This window comes from Cyclopterus lumpus, chromosome 19 (genome assembly GCF_009769545.1).
Source record: "Cyclopterus lumpus isolate fCycLum1 chromosome 19, fCycLum1.pri, whole genome shotgun sequence".
NCBI lineage: Eukaryota > Metazoa > Chordata > Actinopteri > Perciformes > Cyclopteridae > Cyclopterus > Cyclopterus lumpus.
The window spans coordinates 11597620-11623084 of NC_046984.1; the positions used below are offsets into that span (position 1 = coordinate 11597620).

Sequence of the window (25465 nt, forward strand, 5' to 3'; positions counted from 1 at the left end):
GGACCACGGTGGCCAGAGCGGGCTGTTCACTCTCGGCCCCCTCATGCATTCAAACGCACACTTAGGCTGCGCTGCGCTGCTCTTCTCTTCTCCGAGTCTGACCAAGACCCCCTCTTTCCCCCTCGCCCATCTTCATATCCCCCCTAATAAGCTCTTTTGTGTCCATCTCTCTTTCTTTGATAAGTTGAAAGAACAACAAAAAGAGGGAGCGAAAGGGAGAGGCTTTCATTCAGCGGCTTGGCAGAAATAAAAGGTAGTGGAGTGCCGTCTATAGGAGTTGCCTTAACTTGGCTAAACTCAAGCAGCGGGGTGTCTCTCGTCATGTCATTAATCCCTAAAACTAGCCACGCTCCATTCACCGCAAGTCACACTAAATTAAATACAAAATCAAAAACACAAACGCCGGGCAGAAAAAGTGTCAGAAAAAGAAAATAGGCAAGAGAAAGCATTCCGATCCGGGGCAAAGGGTTTGTGGTGTCGCAGCCACGCTGCCCTCTCGGTCCTGCCACATTTTTGATGTAAGAAGTCACGGAAAAACCGCCACGGAAAAGAGAAAAAAAAAACAAGATATTTATCACCAAAAGAACCCGTCATTGTAGTGCAGCTTTTGCGCCTCCAACTTATCCTGCTTGAAACTCTCTTAAGACAACCGAGAGGCGAAAAAGGAGCCCCAACTCCAAAGTCAAAAACTGCCCCACAACAAGCCACGAAACCGCCGTTAAAAACAATACCAAAAATACCAATAAACGGTTACAAGCCCCGTATGGTTTTAGGGAGAGCTGGCAATAGAAAATTCAACCCGGCCAACTGGTGGCTTTAAGAGAGGAAGCCCACTCTTAAAGCCGTGATCCGACCATCCACTATACCACCGCTGTGAGCCTTTTAACCACAGCAGAAAAAAAAATGACTATTGATCTTCAAATAGCGATAATTGAAAAGATCACAAAGATTAAACAAAAAAATCAAGAATGTGCTGACTTACCATGTTGTGCTGCCCGTTTGTTGTAAGTTTTTGTTTAAATCAAAAAAATATTTGCTCAAAGATGCAGCATTGGAGGTGTCAAATTGTTGTAGCCGTCTCTTGATCGTATTACTTCCACAGTCCTGGTTTCCAATGCGTCTGAACTTTTTCCCTTTCTCTTTTATTTTGTTTGTGGTACCTAGCCTTTTTTTCCCCTGCTTAAGACTTTAAAGCCTTCAGCTCAGTAAAGCAGCACAAATTATCTTGCCACCTTGCTCAGCTCTGATGCTTTGGCCGCTAACTTTGGAAGGCCCTTTACTACTGCATCAAAATTAGCATTGTCAAAGCAGTTAATGAATATTAATATTGTATTTGTCATTGGAGCTGGCCCATTGCTGAACTCCAAGTCATCCATCAGGGACAAGATTAAGCACACAATTATTTCTGACTGACAGGGACCAAATCTGGAAGATTTTTTTTCCCTCCAACAATTTAAAGAAAAAGACACAACATCATCTTAAGGTACCTCCCATGAGACGAGACAAGATTAATACACTTTTAATGAAGCAAGATTTCATGGTGCATGGACAGCAGGAAGAAAGAAAGGAGAGGAATATAGAAATATTTTTGACTGATATTTGATATTTAAAAAAAAAAATTGAAGGATTGAAATCATAAATTACAAATAATTTTGATGACGGAAGACAAAATTAAAATTCAAAGGAGATCCTTTTTCTTTCTTTCTTTTGATACAATTACAACGGATTTATTCTCCTTGATTTTTTTTTTTTTTTTACCTTTGTTGGAACATTAATAGAAATAAGATGTGCCAGTGTGAACATCGCTGGCGCTAAATTTATCATGAAACATTCATTAAAGCCCCGGACCTCCAGCACACGGCGCACCGACCGCTGAGGACCACACAGGCAGCCTCCATCAGCACCACCCGCTACCCTGCGCTCTCCCTGCTCCGCCACCCGCTTCCCGCAAACAGCTTCACACCGGGAACCACGGCTGTCAAACACGGCACATTTTCAAACCTTCATCAAATATGTCACAATGCACAAATTTAAATACCTTCTACATAATGATGTCATTCCAATTTACCTTGTAAAAATTACGCCAGGAACGGTTTAATAAATATAAAGCTCTCGCATATCTGGAATATTTGAAGCAAAAGCATTCCTACCGGTAACTGTCTTGAAGAATTAAGCAGATGACGTGCCATCTTCTTCACTCCTCTCTACCCGAAGCGGCACTGTGTCTCGTGCATGATTTTAAAAAGCAAACCCTTTTCTCTTTTCTCACATTTTGCACCATCTGAGCAACACGGAGTCGAGCTTCGAATCAGGATCCGTCCTTTTTCTACAATTATCTGACTCGTTTTCTCCGTTCATTGATTTCCGTCGGAGGAGCGGCCACATGAAAAATCATATTTGGGTCAAATTAAAACGTATTTTCTACTTGCGCCTTTCTGAAGATTGCTACCAATAAATAAAGGGAAAAAGCACTGAGGGGGGTGGGTCGCACGAAAGAAAAAATGGCAGATGTGGGGCACTAATGCCAGCAGCCCAGTGAATTGGTGTGAGTGTGGGGGTCAAGCTGCGGGCTCACCTTGGAGCGCCGGGCCCCTGCCGACCACCGTGCCGGCTCCCTAATACCATTAGCAACCCTTAGATGAACATACTAAATTGGCCTTTTGTTCTCCAGGTGCCGATCCAGCCTCACCGAGTCACTAGTGTCACGGAACCAAATACAGATGGTGCTGCCTTTTTCTGAAATGAATAGCGCATAAGAAAGCGCTCCGTTTTTACGGATTCTTCCCATCTCCAAAAGCCGGCGGCATTGCCATATTTTTTTTTTTTTCCAGCGCTCCATTCACATAGAAAACTTTAGATATCACTTTGTTATATTTTGTCTCAATTTTATTAATGTTAAAATGTCCCTTAAATGTGTATTATTATATTCACACACTTTGCCATCACAATTTAGAAGGTATAATTTGCAAGATCTCGCAATGAGACGTCTCATGAATTGAAGAATGATACATGTAATACAATTAGGGAGCCAAACCAGAATTTAATCAGAAATAAATTCTAATTTTATAAACATTAATTTGAGTCTTAATAATTATTATTATTATTTTGAGCCTGACAAATTAATTAATTTGCTGTCCAAAATGTCCGAGAAATAAAAACATCTGCATTATCAACTCAAGACAGTATTAATCCACATTAATAAATAACACATTTATAATTTTAAAAAGCAGATCTCACATTTCAAATGGCAATTATTAAATTGTAATTATACAAATGATCGTTTAATTATTGTGACACGAGCACAGACACTGAGTAAGTGTTCACAGGAGGTTGTCTATGGAAACCGGCACCGAACACAGAATCCCACCGCGGCTTAATTCAAGTTGAGAGCCTAAAACAGGTCCAATCTAGGTGAGGAGGAGAGGAGGGAAGAGAGAGACAAGAGGGAGCAGGGCAGGCAGCTCTGTGGCCCAGCGTGATCACATCAGCGCTAGTATCAAATTAACTCTCTGACTTTGAAAGTTATTGATCTGCTATTAAGACACTAGTGAACTTGATGAAGTGAGTGCTGTAGGTGACTCTGAGACTTCAAAGTCTCACACCAGCCACATAAAACAAGCCACTTTGATCCCCTCCCCGCTCCTCGGATCTAGAGAGGGGGCTTCAGAGGAACCCCCCAATTCTACTCTCCTCTCTTCTCGCACTCACCCCGGGCCCGAGCTCCAGCTCTCTCCCTTTCCCTTTCCACGTCTGCTGATGCCCCGAGAGCCGGCGAAGCTCCGGCGCCACACAATGTTTTAATCGCGCGCGCATTTTACTGAACAGGCAGCGAGTTGAGAGCAGAGTAGTGAGCGGTGGCAGGGAGACAGATCTCCTTTCTGATTCACCAAGAAATAATAAAACCAACACAGAAAATGCAATATGATGTCAAAACAACTGCGAGAATAAGACGGCCCGTGTAAGCGCACTCGCATTCAAAATCAGTGTCGATAAGAAGAGGATTCTTCACGCCAAATACGGCATGTAATAAGGTCGGCGATGAGAGAGACAATGCAGAGTGGGAGATAGCAGCACCATTGTGTGGTGAATGCATCCCCCTCTTTGCTTAAGGCAAGTCTTCCCACTACATTAAATACTGTGTTCTGCCAATCACACCTGCCTTTTCTTTTTTCATTTTGTGCCACTGGGTGGAGGTAGTAGTTAATGTTTTCAACATGCAGCTATCACTTGAATATACTGAAGCAGACACAAATCACAACCGGCCCACAGAATTATTCCTCTCTACCAGCTTTAAACCACTATGGGACAAATTTAACAAAAAAAAAAAAAAAAAAAAAAAAAAGGAAACAAATGTTGCAGACTGTTGACGACTGAGAAACTACATCTCAGGTTTGACCTCCACTGAGCCGCTATCTTAGCAGTGAAATAAATATTAACGGCGAAATTAATCATCGGCAAGACAGTGTTTGCGCTCCGGCTCCAGTGCTCTCAGGCAGCGCGCTCGGGTGTGTGCGTCTGCACGCAAGTGTGTCTGCGCTTGGAGTGCCGGTACTAAGCTGCGTCTGTTTAATTAAGAGGGGTAAAACAGATGACAAATGCGAGACAGTTAAACATTTAATGTGTGCTTATCTCCCCCCCTCATTTATTTAGTTGGGAGAGATTCAGAGTGGGTGGCGTTTAAGAGTGATGCGCCGGCAAAACGCTGGTGGAATTAGAACGCAGCCCAGCGCACCGTGACAAGTCTGCAAGCAACACACAGCCATTCCCTGACAATTGTTTTGACATTTCCAACCTAATTCTGTTTGATGAGAAAGAAAGGGATTACGTGATAAATCAAATAAACACAACTACGGATTCTGCTGTACAGCTGCTCGTGAACAGCAACACAATGTAATAAATAAATTAGTTTCACTTAATTATGGATAGAGTATTAATAGCGTCCTCGCCTAAATTATCAAAATAAAACCCATGCAATTAAAAATATCAAAAGGTCTAGCTTCTCCTTCAGTTCACCTGAGAAAGATTAAAAAACATTTTCTGGATGATCCCTATTGTGTACGTGGTGCTGATGCACATTGCCTAGAGTCAATGTCAAATCCCAGCTCCAGTAGTCCCGCAAAAATTTACAGAACGAACAGTGCCCGCGGCACACACATCCCTTTACTCAACCCACTTGCAATATCTCATCCAAAGTTATCACTTCCAATGTGACAATGTTAAAATAAAAATAAAAAAATAGATATTTTATATTATTTATATACAGTATATAGATTTATATGGAAAGAGAGAAAGAGATAAACATGGAGCAGTGGGGTATGGCTTGGGAAAGAGAAGCAAAAAGAGGGAGAGGGAGAAAAAGAAGAAGAGGAGGAGGAGGTGGAGGAGGAGAAAGAAAAAAAAGAAGCCCTGTGCCACGAGCATATATAAGAGAAACCTTCACCAATTAGTGGGGAGAAACGGGAGAGGGAGCTGCCGCGGCGTCGGCACTCAAAGAGCCAGGCCTCGCGGCGAAGCTGTCATGTCGGCAGGATTGATCAACAGGCCTGCTATTTCTAATGGCATGTTGTCATGAAGCTGCAGCCATGGGGAGCCACCTGCCTCAGTCCTCGCACAGCACACTGTATGTGTGTGTGTGTGTGTGTACACTGTATATGTGCAAGTGTGTTTGTGTGCATGAAAGATGGGGTTGGGGGTACTGCAGCAGCCATACCTGTTCTGTGCCCGTATATCTTTTACTAACAATTTAAAAACAGCCTGGAATCCTCCTCCCACTCTCTGGCAGTCTACCTTGCCTTTCCCTGAAGGTGGAAGAAATGTGCCAACCTGGATTGTTCTTTATTCTCACAGAGTAGAGCCAAGCTATTGTAAAATCCAACACAATGGATACAAAATGTATACTGTGTTGTGTAGAGGGGACAATGTAAATGAAAGCAAACGGTTTGGGTTGTTTCAGAATGATAAAACGAATAATTCAGTGCAAATACAAATTTGAATTTTTTAATACATTTCACACCGTTCAACAAATTAATTCCTCAGTCGTATTGAAACGGTACATAACATGCATTAAACTATTGTGAGTTTATCATCTGAAAGGCACTGCTTTTGATTACAACCCGTTTCCTTTTTTTACGAAGAAAAAAAAAAAAAAAGCCGTCAAATAATCAACGGACAATAGGAACTCGTCTGCAAAAAGCCATCGCAGGAAAAGCACAATCAAATGCAAGGAAATTGCTTTATAAGAAAGAAACTGTCACGTTGTCCTCGTTTTTTTTCCAGTAATACGCCAACAAAACACTGCTTCCTTTTCAGCCTCGGCGGCCAAACAAGCCCGGCCTCGCAAACAATAAAAAGTCAAATAAAAGTTACAGAACTTGAGAGTTCAAGGTACAGCGGGCTACTTGGAGTGCGTGTCACGTACAGTTAACCTTTTTATCGGGCGCGCCTGTGGTCTCATCAGTCGATGAAATTCTTTGCCCGCGGCGGTGGCTTAGCCGAGGGACACGGACCAATAGAAAAATATTTCATTGTGTTAGCATTTCAAATGGCGAGTGGAGGGTGGAGAGGAGGGCATTTGGAGGGGCGGTGGGGGAAGAAGCTCTAACCGATCGTTGCCAGCGGAATTAATTGCCTATTCTGAGAATAATGTCCCTTATCCACGATCCTCGGAGGGCCGAACGCTAGCAGAGGCCTTTTTTTTATGTTTGGTGTCTTCAAAAAGAAGAGCGCTTAGGGGTACTGGCCGTATTAGGGCTTTAGCTCAGCCCCCTTTAGGCCAGAAAAAATAATCAGAAGCACTGAACCAAACTCCACTAATCCGTTCTCCAATTAAAAACGTAGAACTATTACACTTTACGTGAAATCGCCAAATAAATACTTTAAAATGAATGATACGTTTATTAAAAGAATTGCCAAATTCTGACTAATAATTACATTTCTGGATGAAATTCACTTCAAGAAAGAGAACACGAGAAGTAAAGCGGCGATGTTTGGCTTTCAGCCAGCTCCCGATAAATGGCTCAAGATGGAGCGACCCCGGTGGTGCTTCTATCCTTTTATTTAAGGGGATTTAAGTTCAGGCTCTGTTACACATTGGCCAAGCATATGCAATGACCCTAACTGATATTGGTGCATCTTATAGCCACATCTTAATCTAACCTTTGTTAAGCTCCGTGGCTTTTCAGACTCAAAACAGCATTAAGAACGAGTATTGTTTGGAGCGAGGAAGGAGGCGGCCCTGGGAGACGACTCCACCAGAAAGCTGGGCTCGGTTTAGGGCAGGAGCCCTCTGGAAAAACAGCTGCTTATGCACTCCAATCAGTGGGAAAACAAAATCAAAATCCGGATTTATTTAGTTTTTCCTTTTGTGAGGTGGAGGGGGCATCCCGAATACTCCATCCCTCCATATCGACCTCTACGGGCCCATTCGTGCTAGGTGTCGATTTCATCCCTCGGCAGATGGACGGGCAAATTCGCAGCAGTCCCCATTACACGCCTCTCTTTCGCTCATTGTGAATTCAGTCAACGAAGTCAATCTTATTAACTTCCGCGCCGGTTCACACATGACATTTTCTTCAATTTTCTCCCCGACATCAAAAACATCAATTAGCAGCTCGAAAATGGAAAGGAGCGAATGACAGAGTCCGATAACGGCGACTTATTTGAAGCTGAGGGTAAATCTATTCTCCAGTTTTGAATGTGTTCATTACAATTGCATGTTCAAAGAAGACCTCCAAATAGCAAAGAAATTTAATTTATCTCCTAGAAATGTCCAGAAATTGTTTTTTCCACTCTTTCTTTTTTTTCTTCTTTTTTTTAATCCCGTGTCTATCTCTCAGCCTCAGTGGGTGACACAAAGCATTGTGGTGCTGCATTTTCTTTTTCTCATTAGAACAGATCACAACTCCCACAGAAGTTGAAACCCTATACGACAACCTCTAGAGTAACCCCTAAGAAACGTTTTTAACAGAGTCCACCATTTCTTTAGGAATAAAGGAAGGCGACAAAGTAGCCGGCCAGTCACCTAGTTTTAACAAAAATATTACGATGATGATGATAAATGCCGTATATACTTACCCAATGAGGCGAGCTATTATCAGATCAAATGAAATAAAATGCAGTACAGGAAAGATGTTGGTCTTTATTTTGGTTGGTATTTATCAATCGTCAAAATGAATCTTCACATAGGTATTTATCATTAATTTATAGATGTACTGTATTTTTATTAAGTATTATATATATAAGTATTATTGCATTGCGTTTGCCTTGCATAAATGTCAGAAGGTTTTGTGCTAATTAAATGATATTCATCTTTGTAAATAATAATTTTGTAAATAATTATATTCAGTAAATTAAACAATTTAAAGACTTATTTAAAATGTTCTATATATATATATATATATGTGTGTATTAGTTATTAATAACTGATGTGTTCTCTTTATATCAACAACATTAAGAGTGTATCCTCTCAAGAAAATAAAATTATTATTATATATTTCTAATATAGTGTAATTTAAGATTTCTTTCCTACCTATTTTAAAATAGGTCTGTATGTAATTTGCTTGATCGATTAAATTTTCCCTGTTTTGTTAGAAAATGTAATAAATAAACACATGCTCAAATCCAACTTCCATCTTAACGACCATTTTATCTACGGCCTCATTGATCATTTCCTGCTACTCGACGTCACGGTTACATCAAAATGTGAAATAGAAACCTAGACATTAAAGACGCTCTCTCATGGCTCAACTCTTCTGCCTCCCATCACTGACGAACATGTAACTCAATAAACCTCGGCCGTAACCTTTAAGTAAAAGGCTATTTTTTGCCGATATTCAAACATGGTCAGACGGCTTCCTCGTGCTTGAGTTACATCTTCGAGAGGGTGAACAAAAGCAACTTTAGCGGCTGTGGAAAAACACTCGTAATGCGAGGGGGTCCGGGGGTGGGGGTCGTTCGCACAGCCGTGCGGATCAAGTTCCTCCGGCCCATTGATTTCTGATCTTTTGACATTGTTTAGTTGCTTTTTATTTTCTTGCCCGTCTTTTATTCCATGTCACAAAAGACAGAAATGTCCAAACAAGTGATGTTGGGAATATCTACTTTCTGTCAAAAGAGCAGGCCTTTCCCGGCATTAAAGCGACCGAACGCTCTGACGCAGTGCCGAGAATCGGCGGGATGAAAATATCACTCTTTATAATGGAGGCTAATCAGATTTCGGGTGCCGTTTGCCTTCTAGCTAAAGGGAGATGGAAACACGCGCAGCAATGGGTCTGTAACCGATACACTCCCGGTTCATCGCCACCCTGACCTCAAGACAAAAGGCATTCTTTTCCCCCCCACATCTAATCTAGATGGTATATAAAGCCCCAAAAAAAATTGGTTCACATCGTCACAATCTGAATTAATCCGAAATGTAATTTTAACCCTAAATTCTGTTGTTAATAGGCAAGGCTGAAGGGACAAAGCGGGCACGTTAAATGCAGAGAAAGGCGGCGAGATGCATCTGAAACGCGGCTATCGGCTGAATGTTGACCACACAGTGCCGATCAGTTCCATTAAAACGGGATTTGATCATCTCCCCCGTGCGCTTTCACAGCCCGGCTTCAGATTAGATCGCTGTGAAAATGGTCAAATGGTGTGTTTATCTCACTGTAATTATGTTTGATGCGGATGACAGAGATTGCTTGTTTGCATGTGGCTTGATGAGTGTGCACAATGCGAGCCCAGACATGCACTCACAAATGCACACGCAGACACACGCGCTGGGGTGGAGAGCGCTGAATGGTTTCCTCTCAATGCCATTAACCCATTAGATAGTTTCAATAAAGGCCTGAAAATAATGTTTTATGTGCCAAAAAAAAAAGAAAGAAAGGAGAAAAGTCAGAGCATGCAATTACTGCGCCGTAATCCTTAAGTTATGACTAATATTAATGTTCTTTGTGGGTGACACAAATGGACTTTCAATGAGATTGAAAGAGAAAACCCCATGCAACAATGGGGCGTTTTGAGCTAAGCTTACAAATGCAACCAAAGCAGGAAAACACCACCGCACACATTTTACGCATATACGTAGACACATACGTTGGTGGTAAATATATATATATATATATAAATATATATTTTTAGCTCTCCCTCTTTGTCAAATTCAAAGGGCAGAGTATGTGCTTCCAATGGAATTTATTTTACAGAAAAACAATAGCAATAAAGTTGGTATGTTGTAGTTGCTGCTTGGTGAAATAATTTGCAGAACAACTCCCCTGGCATTCATTGAGCCACTAAGTGAACTGACCTCTATCATGTGAGGGAGATGTTTCGGTCTCCCAGCTGCTGTTGCACTCAGGATGCCCCTCAACCATGTGGTGACCTTGAGTGAAATTGTCTTAATCCCGCAGGGCAACTTTAAGAACTCCTGCACACTTTTGCCCTTCCAAAGCTGATAATGTATTCAGAGTGATATGAGATCATCAGTGTGATGGATCCGTCCCCGTTCTCAATAATCACCTCTATTTTCACTTCACTCGAGTTAGGCTGTGTTACTAGATTACTGGCCCTTCGTATCTACCTTTCCAATTACTTTTAAGAGTTTTGGACGGACAAATTTGTGCTTTCATGTCCCGTGTTAGCGGATGAGTCGCTGCTTCTGACCATGAAAAGAGAGTTTTTAATGAGCTGAGGTGAGGTTAATTGGTTCGCTAAGATCCTCCGAGTCATGTGCCTCTATATGAAATTAAGTCCATTTCCTTGAGTTTCTCCGGACGTATTTAATAACAAACACTTCAGCCTAATTTTCATTTCCCACAGAGAGGGAGGGGGGATAGAGGGAAAGGGTGGTGGGGAGGGGGGGGGGGAGGAGAGAGATGGGTGTTGTGCTTGTCTGCGTGAAGCTGGACACAGTTATTGTGGTTGCACAACTTGCATTTGCAGCATAATTACATGCAAGCGTTCACAATTGATCGGAAACAATAAATGATTTACTTTGTAAAAGTTAAAAACACTTATACTTACACTTAATTTCAAACATTGTGTCAGTGTATTAGCTTCCCTGCATATCGACCGCTGAGCACTGCTGTTCACAAAAGTAGTAACATGGAATAACAAACTGCTTGTTTTTATATAAATGCTTATTTTCAAACATCATTGTGCTTATTTGTTAATGATATGCCAGCCTGAAACCTTTGCTGTTGTTTTAATGTGTCTAACAATAGAAGGTAGGTTTTCAGCACTCGGGTCAATCACTGCTGTTGAGTGAATGAAGGGAACCGCTGTGTCTACACTGCAAAACAGTAATCCTCCGCAAATCACTGGGCCTTTCACTTGCTATTAGGAACTACATGATCTGAATCGGCCCAGACTAAGAGACCTTGTAATCAACACTGGTGCAAATGTGTTAAGTTCAGCTTCTCGTTGAGGGGGTTCAATGGTCCTGACAGTGTAATTACAGGTTGCCGCCACAATACAGCGGCCAGCGCACTCAACACTAATTCAATCCATCTTCATTTCCAAGCGCAACGCCCCTACCGTTGATGGATAGTTATCATTAGAGACTGACAAAGCTCTGGAACAACTGAGGCGTGAGCAGCAAAGCGTGTGTGTGTGTGTGTGTGTGTGTGTGTGTGTGTGTGTGTGTGTGTGTGTGTGTGTGTGTCCGTGTCCGCTGGATGTAAAGTCAAGGAGCAGGAGGATGCGTCCTCTCAGATACACACTATTGCCCCAGACAGCAGGATTATATATTACTACAAGGATGAATACAGAGAAACCGAATGGGGAAGGAACTTTGGGTCAGAGAGCGGGGGTTTGCATCCTTCACACACACACACACACACACACACACAAAGAAATAGAATACCCACATAGAGTATGTGTACGTGTGCACAACAGTTTGGCTCGCTGTGACCCCGACACACTGAGAGGCTACGGCTCGACTCACCAGCCTTTTATAGCCTGCTGCTCAGACACAAACACACACACACGCACACACACACACACTGATACACACTCTCGCACCGTCTGCAGCCAAACACTAAACCACAGGCTGTGATTGAGGCCGACTGGTCTGCTCCTCTATATTTTCAGTCTATATATTCAGTCCACCCTGTGCTGTATATCTTAATTATGTGCTCTGCCTCTTTTCCTAAAGGAAGGGGCGACAGAGTCGGCTAGTCAGGCACTGAAGCAGCAGCAGGCCACTGAAATGAGGCCCTTGCACTATTTATGGGGCCTCCAGCTCAGCCACTGCATCATTACATGACTTTTAAGCTTTGGACAAAAACACAGTCGCTGCCTCGTTCCCCGCATCTTTCCTGGCGCAACGTGCTCGCACAGCGCACACAAACAAAATCCTGTTTGTGGCATTTTCCGTATCAAGCTGCATGGCTCCATAACAAGTCCAAAAACTTTTTCCGCGAGAAGACTACAGGCTGTGAAAGGCTGTAATGAGTAAATAGCTCAGAGGCTAGAAGAGGGAACAAATGGCCAGATGAATTTTAGCGCAGCGCTGCGATCAATGTGATTATCTCCTTTTTCCTTGCGGGTCGCAGCTTTAGGGGTCACCACCGCCTTATACTCTCCGTCTCTCTCTCTCTCTCTCTGACACTCACACACTCTCTCACACACACACACACACACACAGGTTAGGCTTTGCCATTTCAATGACTCAATCGCATCTGGAGCTCTCCATCGATTGTGCTCAGTGACCCAGCAAAGGCCCATGTGGCGAGCGCCTGCCCCACCTCTCTGAATTAGAGCACGTTCGAATGGAAGCCGGCATCATGGTTCGCACGTGTCCGTTAACCAGGAGGTGGTGCTACTGGGATGTGGAGCACCACTTCATCTTTTTGCTCATACTGCTGAAAAGCAGCCGGGGGGATTTGTTTGGTTGGAGTTTTTCATAATAGCGGGGATTTAAAAGGCTTTTTCCGACACCTAGAGATGTAGACACGTCCTCAAAGACACAGACGTTCTCTGTTTTACCATCGGTGTCGATTTAGCGGCAGAGAGCGCGTGGAAGTTCACAGTCAGGTGACGCTGCCTACTCGAATGCATAAGATTCTCAGACTTGTGAGCGCTTGTTCGTTTGGCTCGGTGTGAGGAATGAATGCTTTGCAACATCCCTCCAACGTCAGTGCACGTACACCCACGCAATTAAATGTGATGCTTAGTCATGCGCATTCCTAATGTGCTGCCATACACTTACACATATTGTACATTTGTTCAACAGCTTTGGCGATTGTACACATAAATGCAGGCTTGAGCTCAGCGGCCAATGTGCTGCCGTAGACGGGCTGGCCTGCTTGCAGACCCTGCAGTTTGTTTAGCAACACTCCTTTTGACGACGCCCGAAGGGTGCAATTAAGCCCAATTAGAGCCTGTCAGTTTTATTAAGAGGCACAGACTGGCCAGGCTCGGGGGCAGTGAGGGGTAGAAGAGGGAGGAGGAAGAGGAGAGGGAGGAGTAGAGTCTGCAGCACCAAGCTACTGGTACTCTCAAGACACTGAGCGAGCACCACGGAGAGGAAAGTGGTGTAAATACACCGAATGCCAACTAAGCAGACACTAAACCCAAATGACAGACGAAATGACTAACTGGTGTTAACGGTAGAATATTTGCCAAGGGCCTGATCAAGTCTTTATAACCATGTCAGGTTCTGCAGGTAACCTCGGGTGCTCTCAGTTCAAATACATAGAGATTACCTTTATGATGCCACATAAAAGCTACTTTAAAGTACAGTTTTGTGATCAGAGAACCCGAAGGGATCAATGGATGACAAAACCAACTCATCTATAAATACTCACTGGCTACAGTGAATGCAGACATGTGTGGATGCAGATGTCACAAAGCATTTTCGGAAGGGGGATAGGGGGGTGGTGGCTGTGTAGTTATGTGAGCCTGCCCTGATACATTAGTGTGGTAGTGAATAGAGCAATACAGCTGGCGTGGAACAAAAACTGCAGCATCTCTTTCATCAGCAAATCGAGCAAAAAAAAAAGAAAAAAAAAAGGCAAATGAATATATCATTCCCTCACAATTCCTTTTCCGTCGACCTCTCAACAGAGATGTTTACAGATAGCTATCATTCTCCCTCTTTTTCACATTTGCGCTTGGACATGTTTCAAAAGACCGGGCCTTTTCATCTCCCCTCTCGCTGTGAGGAAATTTGCTCCTTAATGGCTTTCAAAACAGGAAGCGCAGACAATAAAAGAAGGGAGAAGTGAGAAAATCGCTTCGCTCCCTAGGCCCCCGCCACCCCCCTTCAGTCGACGCATCCTTTGCGGAGCTGAGTGCTGCAGCACGCTGCTGCTGTGCCAAGGTGCCAACTGTGCCAGTCACACTGACCTCCATCTGCAGGCAACTTGATACTATCTCTCCAACCGCCGCGTACTCCCACTGAATGGGTTCACTCAGTCACAGTGAAGTCTGAATGCCATTCAAGGCTCAGGCTCGGAATTGTGTTTCGAGTTTGCGCACTATTGTATTCTTTGTTCACAGCTGCTGTGTAAAAAAATCCTTTATCACTAAACTGAATACTAAACTGGTTGTATTGGAGGAATGCACACAGGAATACATTACTGCCAATGTGCAAATAATTGCACTATCAGGCAAATTCTCGCTGATTTTTCACAAGTCTTTATCAATGACCCCTCAGAGAAGCTTGAGCTGCCATGGACCGGCTCAAATTACTACTCAAAAGGCTCTCTTGCAAAGTACCAGGCTTACTATTTTAATAGTATATGTAGGTGTCTGTTTACTCATGTTGTATTCATAATTCCGCCTCCTGCAGGGCATCCGTGTCCACTGAGTGCCCTTGAACATGCCATGAGTAGTCTTTCTGCGCCTCAACTAAAAAGAGACCTGAAAGACAGCTACACACGCTTCCGCACAGTTGGATAAAACAAACCGTAACCACACAACTCAACCTCACCAAAGAACTTGCTTTTTCTTTTTTCAAAAGATGTTTTTTTTCTCTCTCTCTCTCTCTCTCTCTTCTCATCTTTGCTTTTTCTCTCCCTGGGTAAAACAAATACATCATTTTTCAGTAAAAAAAAAAAAAAAGAAGAAATATATATATATAGTAATATTTATCTTTACTCCCTCCTCTCCCTCCCATTGTGCCATTTCCGCGTATAGGAAGCGTTCCCTTCCATTGATTTTCTCCCTGTCAGGGCCTTACCCAACGCGAGGCGCTTCCTCGCCGGTGTCATCTCCTTGTGCCGTTCTCCTTTTAACTGTGTTTTACTCTTGTGGTATAATGCTCAACTGCCAAACTGGCGTTGGGGGGGGTGCAATGGGAGGAAAATCTGATACATGCGCTCAAAAGTTTCAGCTATTGATCTCTTTTTGATGCAGATGGGGGGGGGGGGGGGGGGGGGGAAGAGAACTGTTCAAAGCTGCGGAGAGTCTTTTTGATCACCCTTCCAGTGCAGCCAGTTGGTGATGTTATTGGTAGTCAGGCACAAGGATTGTCCGTGTTATCAATACATTGCTTTGTTATGCATTGTGTTAGGGTTCAAGCCTCTGATTTGGTGTGGTTAGAGGGCTTATTAAATGCAATAACCAACAAGCACTTGGGCATGCTTGCATCAATAATGAGCACAATCGTCTGGAGAAAGTGTCAATCCCGATTGAGATTGTAGAAGGTAGCAGATCAGGCCTACAGCTCCATCTCAGAACTGAAAAAACTGCAGGCTCGTGAGAAAACCATAAACTCAGGGGAGTTGCCAGGTTTACGGAGCTAAGAAAGCAAAAATTGAAATGTGCAGCGCAATAAATGAGGGAATAGTTGAGAAAAAAAAAAGTGATATATGAGGGGAATATTTCTGAAATCAATATGCTCGAGACAGAATGCTGAAATCAAAGGTATCAGAGAGCCATGTGCAGAAATCTAAGAGATGGAGGCGAAAGCTAGCAGGAGTATTTTCCAGCCACTGCAGCTCCTCATCCACAGCTTCAGCTCCCTGCTCTGTCGGCCCTCTGTGATGTGTGCCTGTGTCCACTGGGGGCTACAATTAGCCCATCAAACTCATTCCAGCCGGGAATCCACACCGCCTCTCCAATCCCCTTTTCTGGCTCTCGATGCCTGGGCTCCTCCAAAGAGACAGGCAACTTGTAAGACCAGGGGAGGTAGCCTTTGATGTGCCAGGTTCTGCCGAGGCCTCCCTTTTTGCTCATATCAAGGCTGAGGAGATACAACAATTAAAATGGTGGGAGAGGCAGGCTGACACCGCAGCGTGCAGCTCGTGTGCCATGTGCTTGCCTGTGCACCTTGGACCTGGCCCTCACTGGTGGGGGTGGGGGAGGGTGCACCTCAGTAATAGAGCAGATGCCAGTGCCCCAGTGACTGGTGAAGCAACGAGAAGTAAAATACCAGTTGAGAGTTCTCTATGCCAATGAAAATGTCATGTGGCTTCTTGTGGCTTCTGATTGGCCGGCCCTGTTTCCGTCTGTTTCAGAGCTCTCTGCCCTGTGGCAGTGGTGCAGCGTTTCACAACATTCTCTGGCCTGTGTACCTGTATTTACTTTAGTTACTTCACAAACTAATTAATGAAACAACATTTACATTTTTTTTTCACATTTCAAATATAAAAATAGTCTATTTGACATTTTATACTTTGGACACAGGTCATTTGAGGACTTCTCCTTGAGCTATGGACACTTGTAATGCCTAATATTTCCAAATGTTATTCTGACCCATTATATGCAAATATAAGTGTGGTATATTTCTGTTTCAGGTTTTTTATTCCAGCAACATGAAGGTAGCTCCAAATGTATTATATGGCAGTGAGGATATATGTATTTTTTCTAACTGATATTTTGAAATATATATATTGTGTCTCTTTAAACCTTGAAATCTGTCCTGACCTTATCTCAAGAGATGCCATGTCGTGCCCAGACCCTAAGCTAAACAATCTGCTTTATGTAAGACACAGCTCCACGTCTGTCTCTGCTCTAGTGGGGTCGGTGGCAGACAGCCAGGTAATTACAGACTAAGGCCCACTGCCACACACACATACACAAAAATACTTATTTGTATGTAAGTATGCAGATCACACAACCCCACCTGCACACACACATGACATCTTTCTCCCATTTCCCTCATCTCTCTCTCTCTCACACACACACACACACACACACAGGCCCCAGCCAAACACAGGGACTACATTATGTCAAGGAGGATTACAATGACTCCAACCTGACCCGGCTCTCCGCAGCTGCTCTGCCTCTGGCGTGAGTGTGCCAACATGTACTGCTTGAGGTAAAAGACTGACCGCAGTTTAAACAGGTGTGTACTCATGCAGATACGTGGCTCGTGCATGTGGTTCGCGTTAAGTTTCTACAGTGGAGCCCGAGTGAAGCAGGAGTCAGGCCCAATATGTAATTTAGGCTCGGTGATCTATTCACTTTCAATTGCCTGAATTCAGGAAGTGGTTATTTCCTCTTTTTTTTTTTATCCCTAAAAGATACATGAATGGATAAACTACTCAGTGGCACCGTATGCATATGCAATCTCTACTAACATTTGGAATGCGAGAAAACTGCTTTAATCTCTTTTAATTATTGTTGATGACGGCTGGCACAGAAATACTAGGTGTAGCTTTTTGTCTCTTCACTCATTTGCTTTAGTCTTCATGCATACACAAATATCCTAGTATGACATCACTATGTCTTAAAGCCCTTGCAACAGCTTAAGGCATCCAAACACAATGGTGCATAACAGAGTCATGACATCGTCTGCAGTGTCACTCAAAAAAGGCGATATTATAAATTATCTTCAGGGCTGATTCTATCCGTTTTTGTTATTCCTCACTAATCCCAAAAGGCTTACCACTTGCTTTGAGGAAGTAGTACATTAAAATAAAAAAACATCCAGATCGAAATGATAATTCATTATGGTAACATCATTATTCCCATTGTCATGAGTGCATTACCATTTCAAAACCCTTCATATGAAGTGAATGGATCTATGGGTGAAATTCAACGACAACAAGGGTTATCTGCTTGATTCTGTCATTACAAAAGCACCAAAAGGTCAGTTGGCATAAACTAGTAAACTGCACCACCAAAACAAAAAGAAGTCATGCTTCAAGGAAGCAGGAGGTATTCTCTCTCCCTTGTTGGTTATTCCAGACTTTATCCCCCCCGCCCCCCAAAAAAATGCAATGGATTCCAGTGAGAATCAAGCGAGCTATTCATGCTGCCAGTTGATTTAGGCACGCCTCGCTACACACCAATCAGCCCGGCCCCGGCCTCACCAGCCACTCACTTGTCTGCCATTCCAACACAAGATGGAGACAGTGCCAAAAGTTCCAATTAAAATATCCATTTGTGATGTCTGTGCAGAAAAAAAAGAACACACAAAAAAAGAACACAAAAAAAAACTAGTACCAGGCTTTTTCGATAGCGTAGGAGAAAATACAACAAAAGCTGCCAAAATTCTGTGGACAAGCCACATACTTAAGAGTTTTCTGTCTACACAAACTAAATAAGTATGAAGAGTGTGTGTAGGCAGAATGTGTGCGCACGGGAGTGGGAGCGTCTTGTTATGGAGGAACAGAGCATGTTGCAGATAAGAGGGCGACGCTGTTCAAAGAGAAAGGCAGGCCGGTAAAGTGCGCGCCGATTCGACATCATCGCCTTACTGTCCCTTAATGAGCCTGGAGAGGAAGTCTGGTGTCCATAGAATCCGCTCCTGTCTCGCTCCAATCACGCTGCTCGGCTTTTTATTCAAATCTCACACACAACTGTCACACAGCCAGTCTGGCCGCGCTGTTTATCTTATTCCGGGAGGATGTTAACAAGACAAATGAATGAATAAATACACAAATAATGCGTTTAGGTAATGTTAATAATGTATGAAATGGAAGCTGCTTTTCTGACAGTAGTGCTGCACTAAGGATTCTTCCCAACTTTGGTGACAGGCTCGTTTATTCTTTTCCCAGCATGCAATTCTCTGCATCTTTCGCAGACAACGTCTGGCCAATGGTATAGCACATCTCGCTGATGAGGGAAAAGTGGTCTGACACATTATTTGAGGACTTCTCTCCCATGAAAAACAAAACATATACTGTCAGGATTGAGCCGTCTCTCCCTTCATCCAAAACGTCTAGTATGATGATCCTCCTTAATCTCATGGATTCTAGCTCTCCTTTTCCCCCCCATGACACTTCCCTCCTGCCTGATTTCACTGACGTTTTAACGGGCCATTCAATTACGAGTACATTTTTTGGAAAGGCTGCATGAGTAAATACAAAAGCATGTGCACACCTGCACAGGTATGCAAGAACAGTCAAATATCAGGGTCACATGCCATAGAGAAGTGTCCCAAACTTTCAGGACTATTAGAAAAGGGAAACAACACAGGAGCCGGGGGGATGCTCATAGAAACTGACCGGGTAGGAAAATAAGTCTCTCATCAAATGGTCTCGTTCAGGCTGGCCCGACAAACCGGAAAACATTGTTTAGAATATACGAGGAAGGTGACAGAGGACGATGCTAAATGACTCAGAAAGCAGATACCCAGTGTTTACCCTTGCAAACTCCAAAGCAAAGCCCCTCTCCTGTTATAACGCGGGTGGGAACACAAAACTGAATTCAAGGCGGCTTAAGTGCTCTCTGGATTCACTCAGCATTCCTCCGTCTTCAACACACACACACACACACACACACACACACACACACACACACACACACACACACACACACACACACACACACACACACACACACACACACACACACACACACACACACACACACACACACACACACACACACACACACACACACACACACACACACACACACACAGATAGTTGGAATTTGACTGTGACAGTGTATTCATCCATAACTGTGATTTGTTCTTTGGGGAATTTGGCGGGGCTTCATATCCCCCCCCCTCTTTCCCCACTCCACTCCCCATCCTCTCTCCCAGTCCAAAAGGCTGTCTCCATCACTCTCAATCCCAAACTGATTTTACATATGTACACAACAGACAGTCGCCATAGCAATTGTGGGATCGCTCAACGCTAAGTCATTAGGAGACCAGAGGGATTCACGAGGCGGCGTAGTGATCCGATTAGAATTGAAGCCGCAGCAATAAGTTCTTTGGTGCGTTCTTTGAAATACCTTTTGTAGTTTGATTAACAATTGTTTTTGTCTGATTATTGATTGCTTTTGGGTAATGTTTGAAATCTTGAATACTAATTTATCTTGGCCTGGGTTTCAGCACTGGTAAAGAGTATATACATCTTTAGGCTACACTTCCCGGTAATACTGAATTCAGGAAGTGTTTTAGACCATGTACACAGATTGAGTGAAGCTTTCTCACATCCATGCTGAATATTCTTAAAGGCCTTGTTGTGGTTTTACAATGCACAAAAGTTTTCCGAGAGAACGCTAAAACGTGACTTTGACTCGTGACTTTATTAGAGAAACTGCCACGAGCATTAATTATGTCCCTGCTAAATATCAGACAAACAGCCCCTCCCTCCCCAAACATCTCCTCTGCTATCACAGTTTTAGTCTGGTTGTTGTAGTGAACTGACAGCTACCTACAAACAGAGAAGGCCGGACTTTTCTTTGTTGTGATTGGTCGGCTCGAAAATACGCACACACGAAAAGAAGCATGCTCCTCTAAAGAATGAGACTTTTCTCAACTTCAGAAAGGCCGTTTGAACAAAGCAAAAGAGCAAATAGCAAACACAACCTCACTTTTCGCATCTACAGCACATGCATGCATACAATGCACGTGTATCAAGTGTCATATTACTCAAAAGCCAAAAACTACTCTAGATTCTGCAGGCCACCCCCTGGGATATTCACCAAATCACTTCACCCAGTTTTTCAAAAGTTCACTTCCAAACTTCCTGGAAGAAAAGGGGCAGACATTTCTGAGGAATAACAAAGAGGGTTAGTGGGAGTAATAACATTGTGTTTAATCCCACACAATTCTGCCTCGTACAAGAGTGAGAGCAGCAAGCCAAGGGGGACTTGCAGCGAAAACAAACCAACGCTCCTGCAGGCTGATGTGTGAGCAACGTGTACAACATAATCAAGTGTCAGGAGTTTATCTATAACCAATTACTAAAAATATATTCCGTTGAGTGCGTTCCCAAATTGAGAACGATTGCAGCTAAGATAAGGTGTATGTTGAGACAAAACTTTTCACGTATAAACAGTGTCCCCTTTTCCTCGGCTGCCCTCCTGCCCCCTTCTTCTTTTCCTACAAAGTTCCCCCTCCGCTTTGTGGCCCAGCTCAAACCACACTGCTGCTGAGAGGAAGAGGAAGAAAAAGCACACACAAAAAAAAACGAGGTCACCAATCGCCTTCCTCCAGCCTGCCTCCGTATGGTCACAAATCCCCTCCCCTCCCCTCCCTCCGCACCTTCCCCTCGCAGCACCTCTCACTCAAAACCTCATTCCATCACCGCGGCCAAATCCGCCTCATCCATTCTCCCTCCTCCTCCCCCGTTTCATTTCTTCCCTCCCCTCTTCTCCACTCCCACCCTTCCTGCGCCCTCAGCCCAGTGCTAATTGGTAAATCTGTTGAACCATGCCAGCCCCAACAATGAGACACCTGGAGTTCTGTCAAAACAAGTTCCCCTGTGAAACGGCCTCCAGTGTTAATACAGTAGCGTAGGGAGCTGCCGAGTCTGTTGTCGCTCACGAGGCCGCCCCGCAGAACGGAGCCGGAGATCGTACAATCCGGGGGAATCTGTTGAAGATGAGTGCACCGGCCCTTGTCGGTCTGTTAGGAGTGGTTCATCATAAATTAGATTATTTATCAACACTTCTGAACCTTGATTCTTTGTGCAAATGAACTATGACCAAATCAACCAATAGATTACTCCGTCTCTCTGAAAGCCTTCTGAGTTCCGTTGTTTTTGTGTTTTTTAATCTTCTTGCACAGTATCCGGCCTGCGAGTCTTATAATGGGTCGAATGAGTTCACGTTGTTGTACGCAAACACGTGAAAGCTATAACCTGACCTAGCTCTGACTACCTATCATCTAAAACTCAAGTCACACCTTAGAAGCAACGATACTACATATACGCTGGTGTAGACAAAGGTGTGTTTGTCAGACACACATGCAGAAAGACAGGCACACCCAACAGTGATCCTGCCAGACCTTGTCAAACAAGTTCTAGCAAAGGTGCTTGTATAAGAGAAGGAGAGGAGGCAGGCAGCAAGAGGATTGTTTTTGTGTTGTCACTTTTTTTTTTTCTTTAAATCCTCCTCGGCAACACCGTCATATTAACAGCTATTTGCACCATAAAGCATGTTTTACATCGTTTCTCTCTTTCTCTTTTTTTTGACTCATGCAAAAAATGCCCTGCAGAGTGTGCAAAATCCACAAGCAATTGATTAGTCAAACAATTCAAGCAGGCAATCCACAGAGCCATGGTCGCCACAGAGGAGATTAATGAATTGCCCTTTGGGTATCATAATGCCAACATCTATGCAGCTTCACACAGTAAACTGAACAAACCAAAACAAGGCTCGCTGAAGTCCTCAGCATGTCAGCTCGCAGAGAAATCAGTTACCTTTATGGTCCACTTTCTTTAAATTACAGTTTCTATTCAAGTGGTTTTCTAAAGGTTGCAGGACAATGACAGGAGAATCTGGACTATCTTGCATTAGATAACGTGAAGTGTTACTTCACTTTAAGGTTAGGTCCAAATCTTCAACACGGTGTCATCACATGACATTTCTCTGGCATACATTCAGGCCCAGATGCAGTTTATAAAGACAGCGCAGCCGCTTCTCAATGGAGTACAAACACAACTGAAAGACTGCCTTCTCCTGCTGGTGGATTGTAGGCCGATTCCACCTTACTGAGACCGGTTAGTCATAAGACAAATAAAGTCAAAGAGCCAAACAAAGATAAACAATAAAACACCTTGACTACCCCGGTGAGGCTCTCTTTTAGTGTTTCACATTTTAAGGAAGCACTTGAAATGTATGTAGGCATGTACCATCCAAAATACCCCCCCTCCCCCCTCCACACAAACATCCCATCACCTGATTGACATTTCAGACATTAAAAAGCACACCAGCAACAAAGCAGCAGCACTTAATTATAGCACAAAGCACAACACAGCAGGATTATTATTATCATCATCATCATCATCATCATTATTATTGAGGTTATTTTTGTTTAAAATCATCAATTATCAGTTGTTAATTTGCGTGTGGAATCAGCCAAAAAAATCCAACAAGATATTTTTGGAATTCAAAGGTCTCTCACCAAATGAAATTGGTGAAGGCTCAGATCTGACTGTCCGGGGAATTCCCAGCAGAAGGGCCCCTGAAAGGCAAAGATGGATGTTCCCAAGTCACACAATTATTTCAGCTCTCCATCTCTCAATCCCCCTCTCTCTCTCTCTCTCTCTCTCACACACACACACACACAAACACGCACACACGCACACACACACACACACACACACACACACACACACACACACACACACACACACACACACACACACACACACACACACACACACACACACACACACACACACACACACACACACACACACACACACACACACACACACACACACACACACACACACACACACACACACACACACACACACACATTTGCACACAATCCTAGCCGGCCAGGTTTTATGCAAAAGCAACATGTTCTCCCTGGAAATAATGCATCCCCTGGCTTTTTAGTAATTTAAACTACTACCTCGTCTCTGCTGGCTCAGCATTCTCCTGGGTGCATGTTCGGCCACATTATTATTAATCTTACACAGCTAGAATGGGAGAACACTGGCTCTGCACTGGTTAAATGGCTGTTGGTACTGGCTGGCTGGTTGTTAAAACATTTCTTTCACTTTGCTAGAACATTGTATCTCCTCCTCATTCACACCGTCAGAGATGTTCACGAGCCGTCAGCTGATCTGGGGATCCACCGTCACCACAAAGTTTTGGCACAGTTTTTGACTAGCTATAATGATCTGACACAGAGGAGTAAATAATACCATCTGAATGTCGGAGTCATGTGTGTCTTGATGTTAAATTATGAAGTAAATGGAAGGAAGTAAGTGTGCTGACTACGGGTCCCCAGAGCAGTCATGTCTGCTATTTTCATCGCTTCACTGTGAGCACTAAAATATAAGCTGTGAACTGCCTAGTCTTACTAGCTGCCTTGTCTTACTAGCTGCCTTGTCTTACTAGCTGCCTTGTCTTACTAGCTGCCTAGTCTTACTAGCTGCCTAGTCTTACTAGCTGCCTAGTCTTACTAGCTGCCTTGTCTTACTAGCTGCCTAGACTTACTAGCTGCCTAGACTTACTAGCTGCCTAGTCTTACTAGCTGCCTAGTCTTACTAGCTGCCTTGTCTTACTAGCTGCCTAGACTTACTAGCTGCCTAGTCTTTCTAGTCTTACCAGCTGCCTAGTCTTACCAGCTGCCTAGTCTTTCTAGCTGCCTAGTCTTTCTAGTCTTACCAGCTGCCTAGTCTTACTAGCTGTTTAAATCTAAGTTTCTAAGGAGGAGAGATTCAGAGATTTGTACCTACTGCTCGGAAGAGCAGAAATTCAGATCTCACATTGTTGTTAGAAATGTCAGGAGATGATAGAGGACAGGGAAGGAAGAAAGAGGAAGAAAATAAGGGAAGGGAGTTATTGATTTTCTAAGGAAGAAAGGACATGCTAGTGGAAGTCTCAGAACATGCTGAGAGACGCAACAGGGCATTTAGTTTTCTGAAGGGCTCCGGGACCTAAAAGCTACTGCGCAAGTGGCTGTCTCTGCAGCAAGATCACTGGGTTCTATTTGTACTTGTGCTTGACCCCGGGGCCAGCGAGATAACTTTTTATAACAGCTATGCAGTGAACACTGTGGTTATTGGTGAAACACATACACACACACACGCTTACAGATACAGATACGTATTATCCTTTTAAATGTGCATGTCCAACACAGAGTCACACATCCCTGGGGTAGTTTAAGTTCACAGAGGTTATTCAACGGTCAAATAACACAGCAAAGAAAAATAGACGACAATACCCCAGAGCTATTAACACACATAAAAACGAACACAGTCAATACAAAGAACCGCTGTTCACGTTTCCTACAGTAAAATGTTGTAATGGAGAGGCTCTATTACGCTGTTCTTCGCACATTCGATATATCAATTCATTTTAAAAACGTTATTTAACCCAAAGGGCAATTATCAGGTTGCTTTACTTTCAAATGTTTCGGTGTTCTGTTAAGTCCATGAAGTAGCGAGAAGACTCTTGAGTCATTCTGCGGTTTTGTGACTAAGCCAAACACTGAGTAGATTGTCTGTGGGAACAAGCGGCCGTCCAGGCTGCCGGACGCACACAATGACTGAGGTGCTCTCATCTTCATTGTCACTGTTCCCAGGCCTGACGCCACGTCTCGATGGCCTCAGATTTTGGCCCAAGCCGATGATGCAAGCGTGACCCCCTTGAACAGACGTCTTGTCTGGAG

General features: G+C 43.6%; 1 protein-coding gene across 1 annotated transcript in view; it reads right to left on the minus strand.

The window, feature by feature from the left end:
• tcf7l2 (transcription factor 7 like 2) overlaps positions 1 to 25465 on the minus strand; it is an 85965-nt gene that overhangs the window by 25770 nt on the left and 34730 nt on the right. Inside the window, 1 exon segment of the mRNA XM_034558303.1 lies at positions 23240 to 23299. Within this exon segment, the coding sequence (XP_034414194.1) occupies positions 23240 to 23299 (60 nt within the window).